The sequence below is a fragment of the Rousettus aegyptiacus genome, unplaced genomic scaffold (assembly GCF_014176215.1).
Source record: "Rousettus aegyptiacus isolate mRouAeg1 unplaced genomic scaffold, mRouAeg1.p scaffold_m13_p_5, whole genome shotgun sequence".
Lineage (NCBI taxonomy): Eukaryota > Metazoa > Chordata > Mammalia > Chiroptera > Pteropodidae > Rousettus > Rousettus aegyptiacus.
Genome location: NW_023416308.1, coordinates 79423349 through 79430347, shown reverse-complemented (window position 1 = coordinate 79430347; position 6999 = coordinate 79423349). Strand labels below are relative to the sequence as shown.

At 32.7% G+C, this 6999-nt stretch overlaps 1 protein-coding gene across 1 annotated transcript; it reads right to left on the bottom strand.

Annotated features, from left to right (window-relative positions):
- On the bottom strand, positions 1 to 960 carry LOC107505599 (putative olfactory receptor 56B2). The gene has a single exon (XM_016135859.2). It carries the CDS (start codon positions 958 to 960, stop codon positions 1 to 3), a length of 960 nt encoding a protein of 319 aa, XP_015991345.1.
- Positions 961 to 6999: the final 6039 nt, after the last annotated feature.

Below are 6999 nucleotides of genomic sequence, written 5' to 3'. Positions count from 1 at the left end.
TTAGTTTCTGTTGATGTCTAGCTTAAGAACCTTATATAAGCCCTGCCTGAGCTCCTTGTTCTTGAGTGCATATACCATCGGGTTGAGGGCTGGAGGAATGACATTGTGTAGCACATTGAGAAGAACTGGAATGATGGGAACTGTCATTACTGCACTATGAGTGATAGAAATAACAACAACAACTGTATAGAAGAATAGAATTAAAATGAGGTGGGACGTGCAGGTACTTAAGGCCTTGGATGTAGCTTCTGCTGAGTTCAGCTTCAGCACAGAGTGGAGTATCAAAATATATGATAAAATAATCAAACCCAGATCACTTCCCATGAGTATCCAGGCCAGGAATAGTTGGTAGATGCTGTTGATTGTCCTGTCATCACAGGATAGACTAGTGACTCCGAGGTTAGAGCACAGACAGTGCTCAATTTGGTTCTGCGCGCAGTAGTATCTCTGAGCAGCCAACACAGGAATGGGGATAATAGTTAAGGTATTTCTGAGTGTCATGAACACAGTTGTTTTGACTACGAAAGATTCAGTAACTAATGATGGATAACGTAGTGGTCGACAAATGGCTACATATCTATCTATAGCCATGCAGGCAAAGATACCTGATTCCATGCCCACAAAACAATGTATGACATACATCTGAGCAAAGCACTCAGGGAGACTGATGGCCTTAGCACTGAACAATAAGATGGCCAAAATCTTGGGCATGATGGTGGTAGCCAGACCCATATCTACCACAGCTAGTATGCCCAGGAAATAGTACATAGGCTGATGCAGTGTCGCCTCTTGATTGATGACGATCAAGATAAAGATGTTGGCACTGAGAGCTAAGAGGTAGAGCAGAGCCAGGGGCAAGGAGAGCCAGTGCTGCCAGCTGTGAATGCCTGGGAATCCCATTAGAATGAACTCAGAAACCTGGAACACAGATGTGTTGGAATCTCTGAGAGTCTGGAACATCGTTCACTAAGAGGAAAAATATTCAAGGTTACTGTTTTTAATAATCTCTCTGACACTATATTAAAAAGAAGTTGCCTAGGTTCATGATATCAAAGAGAGAGGGGATTCATCATCATTAATTATTCTCATCTGACCAGTAACATTTACTTGATGTGTATTATAAAATTGGAACTGTAGTGGCATGTTCCATGTTAATTCACTTAATCCTCACAAAAACTACATCAGGCAGGTCATATTATTTCCATTGTCTCATAGTGGACCAATAGAACATTATTACTCTTTTATCTTGTTTGTCATGGAAGCTGGACAAGAATAAAATCATATGATAACACAGCCTGGTCTTTAACTTTGGATTTGATAATGGATTGGTTCCTTTATAGACCAAATTCAAGTCTTAGTAGAGGTTTTTAATTATAAAGTCCTTTTTGGTAACACTATATCATAGAATACATGAAAAGAACCCTTCTTTTATTCAAGGACTTGAGAGTTTGTGAAGTACTTAAAATATTATTTATTTTTCACCAAAATATGAGGTCAGTTAGTATATCCATTTCTCATGAGTAAAGTGATGTCCAAAATGCTAATGTCCTACATAAAAAAAAAGCAATCACAAAAGAAAAAAATATGCTTTGGAAATCTTAGTATTTTTAAATCCATTTTTTTTCTGGTTTTGTATAACTATCCCCTATTTGGACATATTTTTGTTTCCTGGAGCAGTCCAAATAGTCATATCATAATTAATAAAAAGGGTACAAAACAAAAACAAACTAAATGAATGAGTTTGAGATCAATATATTTATACAGTAGTCTTCTAAATTCAAATCACTCTATATCTAAGACACCACCATGATATAATATTTTATTAATATTTTCATTTTTAAATGAAAGTAGATTTTTCATTATATATTCTTTCCAAGTGTGCTAATTATTATTTATTTCCTCTTTAAAATTTTATTATTAAGGACCGAATATAGGATAGGATTTGTAAAACTTATTGTGGGTTACAATTACATTTATACAGAGGTGCAGTGTTGATGTAGACTCGGTAGATATATTCATCTTAACACAGATACTCCTAATAACATAATGAGCGAAGATAAAATTACTTATAAGGAAATATAAATTTTTAGTTCTAAGAAAGCATAGCAAAAAATAATTTTAACAAATATACTAAATATCAGGTTGAAAATTAAAAATACCTGAGTTTGAAGTGGAGAGCTAAATTACACTGAGATCTTTAATTTCAAATGATGCTACAGTAACCTGGAGAGATATAGTAAAAGTTCTAGAGTCTACAGTTAGGCATTTTAACACCCAAACCTGAACAGGAAAATGGCTTTGATATATTATATTGGGTATGGACAGTGAGATTCCTTCATCAGTTCAGAGCAATGGAATAGCTTCAACAATACTGAAAAGGACAATTAGGAATATTCTTTAACTGCCCAAAGAAGAAACAAGGATGTATATCAATGTCAAGGCCATTAATTCAATATTTATATTGCCCAATGAAACCAAAGGCACGGTGTAGTTGTCATTTATATCACTGGTTTATATCCAAGAGCCTGGAACTTAATAAGTACTCAGTATATATTGGTTATAAGAATAAATATTGGAGATGGTTTAAACTGTTTACATGATCAAGATTCTTGAATTACTCATGAGGAAGTGAGAATTTTTGACATATAAGCATGGTAAAGACCAAAAGGAACAATGGTGGTTTTTCCTTTTGAAATAAAAAGAAATGTCAGAATAAAATAATGGACACTTTATCAAAGCCAAAATAAAATTTAAAAAGTATGGGTATTTAAGAAGATAAAAAAATTCTCATACATCTGTAAATACAATAATTATTATAGAGTACACCTGCCAATTAAAAAAGGAATTCTAAGATTAAATTTTTTAAAACTATGTACTATTTCTAAGAAACACTTAAATGCATTTTGAAAGCAAATATATAGAATGAATCATGTATTCTTTTGTAAACAAAACAATTTAATAATATCAGTATCAGATGTTGTAAAAACATGAATGTAGTTAGAATAAGTATACAATGAGGTAAGGAGCAATTAACAGGATAATGTAATAACTGTGACTCTTGTGAATCTAAACACATAAGATTATTGTAAAAGAAATTCAGGTAGAAAATTATAAATTCAAAGTCATGCTGAAAAGGTTTTAAATATATTTCTTGAAATGAATATGTAAACAAAAATGATATAGATTTTATAGCATTATTAACAATTTTGTACAAAAGAATTTAAACATAACCTATGTATAAAAAATAGATTAAAAACCATTTTAAGCACACAAGTATATATATCATCCATGTTCTAGGTCATAAGTTAGAACTAACAAAGACCTAAAATGATTATTTCAGGAATCAAATATAAAATAATAATGGAACTAACAAAAGGAAAGAATAGAAAAATGATAAGAAGCTTAAAACTGTAAGAATATGGATAAATAGTATTAATAAATCTATAATTTTAAATACATATATAAAAGCAGAATGTGTTTACAAAGTAGGAAATTAATCAATTAATACAGAATATTATAGTAACTAACTACACAGTAAACAAAACAGGATAAAAAATGAGATGTTGGAGTACCTAAATTGGAAAAATATAGTAAGAATTCTCAAAAAAATGAAAAACATTATTTAAATAGAGTAATAAAACAAACACAATATAAAATATTATTCAATGGAAAACAAAAATAAAAATTGAGAAATGGATTTGGAAAAGTTATTTTAATATATATAAGAATATAGTGAATTACTTTATGACTCAAAATTTAACATTAGATACTGTATAACATTTTTAAGTGTATATAATTTACTGTAATTGACTAAACAGATAAATCAAAAATGAAATAAGAAATGATTTTTCCACTTACAGTTTTTTAAAATCAAATTAAACCAGACAGAAAGGGACTTCTTTAATATGATGTTATCTAACAATATTCGAATATTACTTATTTAATGAACAAGATAGGGATGCTCACTATTTAAATTTCTATCCACTAATGTATTAGAGATCCAGAGGCTAATGGATTAGCAAGAAAAGAAATTCATCTCGCATCTTAGAAAATGTAATTATCTAAATTGAAATATCAGGGAACTTTAAGAAAAATTTCTTTGGAAGAAAACTGTCATGTATTCTTACAGTGGATTCTGTGTATTTATCTGTGTATCTGTGCTAAATGTTAATATTATATTTCAATGTTTAAGAAGAACTAAGTGTTCTTTCTGTTACAGGGTTTCCCACTGAAAGCCTGAATGTGTCATTCATACAGTTCAGCAAAAATTCAAATATCTTGAGTGAAAATACAGCTCTCTGTGGCCCTATGAATTTGAAAAGTACCTCAGCTTATAGGGTCCTCTGTTCTAATCTATAAAATAAGATAATTCACTTCTAGCTCTTCAGGTTGAGTTAAGAATTATATTCTATTAAAATCCCTGCAATATAGAAAGAGAATTAATATTTATTTGCTCAATTTAAATGAAGTCATTGATGGCTGTCTTCAGGACAGTAGCCATCACGATTAAATACTATGAAACTGCTTATTGGAGCAGAAAACTAAGAGAAACACGTGTATAAATTTGTGTACCAATTCGAGGGAGCTGGAGAATGATGACTTCTGATACAGCCAGCTAAATCTTGGGCTTGGAAAATTTTGTGAAGAATTATAAAGATATGAAATATACAATAAAATTGAAAAAATAATAAATGTGATTCTAAAGAATATTGATGCTATCATTCTTTACTATATTTTTTTATGTAGGCAATAGAGGTTATAGAAATTCTACCTTTTGTCATATATATGTGTTTGGTAAAGTCTTTCAATATTATGTTGTTTTGGCACAGAGCACACTTTATGATTTCCATAGAGTCACTGGAGGATTTTATACAGATGCTCCTATCACAGGGGAGTCTTTCTATTCTATAAGGCATTCTTAATGTCTGCAGAAAATGACAAGACTGAGTCTGTCCCCAACTGCATACTTACTGTGGGGGTGCTGTACTTGACTCGTCTTAAGTAGTAAACTTCAATATGGCCAGAGCTGATTTACAGCTATGGCAAATGAACTAGGATTTTATGATGAGTGGAGAGGAACTCAGGGGCCTGCTGTTGGGGAGAGAAAGACGGTTCCCTAGAGCTGTAAATCCCATGTCGGCCAAAGTTGGTCAAACTCGGGGATGGATTAATTAGGGGCAAGAATTGAAAGAACATCATTTATCTTAATTAGGGTTCGATGAGACTAGGTTTCTTTTAGATACAGCCATAAAAATGTTTAAATGTGTAAGTTTCAGGTTAGCTTTCTTTTTAAAGAAAGACTTTTGACATATGAAGAGATGATCAACATCACTAATCATCAGAGAGATGAAAATTAAAACCACAATTAATTGAGATATCATCTTATACCTGTCAGTATGGCCATTATCAATAAATCAACAAGCAAACAAGTGTTGGCAAGGATGGGGAGGAAAAAGGAACCCTCATGCACTGTTGGTGGGATTGCAAACTGGAGCAGTCACTATGGAGAACAGTATGGAGGTTCCTCAAAATCTAAATATTAAACTACCTTATGACTCAGCAATTCTACTTCTGGGTATTTATAAGAAGAAATCCAAAACACTAATTTGAAAAATTATATGTTACCATTATATTCATTGCAGCTCAATTTACAATAGCCAAGATATGGAAGCAATCTTGTAGGGTTAACTGAGAACACAGCCCCTCCACATACTCCGAAGACTGATAGCTGCCCTGCCAGCAGCCAAGGAAGGCAGTGCACAAAATGCTTTCATAGTGCCTACTCCTAAGGACGTTCTCTGCTGCTCCCATGGACGTTCTGTACTCCTTTAACTAAGCAGCACATCTTGCTCCCATTTGTCTGATAAGGTGGCTTCTCCCCCAATGAGATAACCCCTCCCTCTGTGTGTATAAAAAAATTACTTGATCTTGGTCAGCAGCAGACTTTCCCAGTAGCTCCAATCAGTTGCTGGGAAGTTTCCTTGCCTCCTAATAACCTGTGTTTCTCATCCCTCTGGTCCTTCTGGTGGTTTTTCTGGATATCCAAACCCAGGAGCAAATTCCAGGCCTGAGGCTCCTGCGTTACAAACTTAAGTGCCCATCAACAGACAACTATGTAAAGGAATTGTTCTACATATATACCATGAAAGATTACTTGGCCGTAAGAAAGAATGAAATCTTACCATTTGGGGCAACATAGATGGACCTAGAAGGTATTATGCTAAGGGAATAAGTCAAATAGAGAAAGAAAAATACCACATAATCTCACTTATCTGAGGAATCTTAATAACAAACAAAACAGAAACAGATTCATAGATACAGAAAACAAACTGATGGTTGCTGGATGGGAGGGGGTTTGGGGGTAGAGTGAAAAAGGTGAAAGCATTAAGAAGTATAAACTGGTAGTTATGAAAGAGTCAAGGGGATTCAAAGTACTGCATAAAAAATATAGTCAATAATATTGTAATAACTGTGTGTAGTGCCAGGTGGGTACTAGATTAATTGGGGAGATTATTTCATAAATTAGATAAATGTCTAACCATTGTGCTGTATATCTGAAGCTAATATAAAATAATATTGTACATCAACTGTAATTAAAATAGATGAATTAAAATAAGCTTTTTGGAAGTTTTTTTTAAAGAAAAAGCAGAATATAAGATCTCTTTCTCCCTATATTTAAAAAATTTTATACACATAGAAATTGAAGAAGAATATTTCTCTCAATTTGTCTCTCTAGGATTTGTCCAATTTTCACTGAGAGACAAACTCTGAAAATAATGAGGTTGTTAAACGTTAGATATTAAATCATATTAAGTGATTGATAAACCACCAGAAAATAGAGACTTGGAGTTGCTGCATTGTGTTGTACTTGGCTTAGGTAATCTGAGCTCCATTACATAAAGGAAAGGAAGACTATACTCTTAGCTCTCTAATAAGCTGCTGAGTAGCTTGATTCTCTCTGGGTAACTTTAGGAATAATCTTCAGGAATAGTTCAATCA

Excerpts from the sequence above, each read along its gene's own strand:
- LOC107505599 (XM_016135859.2), bottom strand. The coding sequence starts at position 960 with ATGTTCCAGACTCTCAGAGATTCCAACACATCTGTGTTCCAGGTTTCT.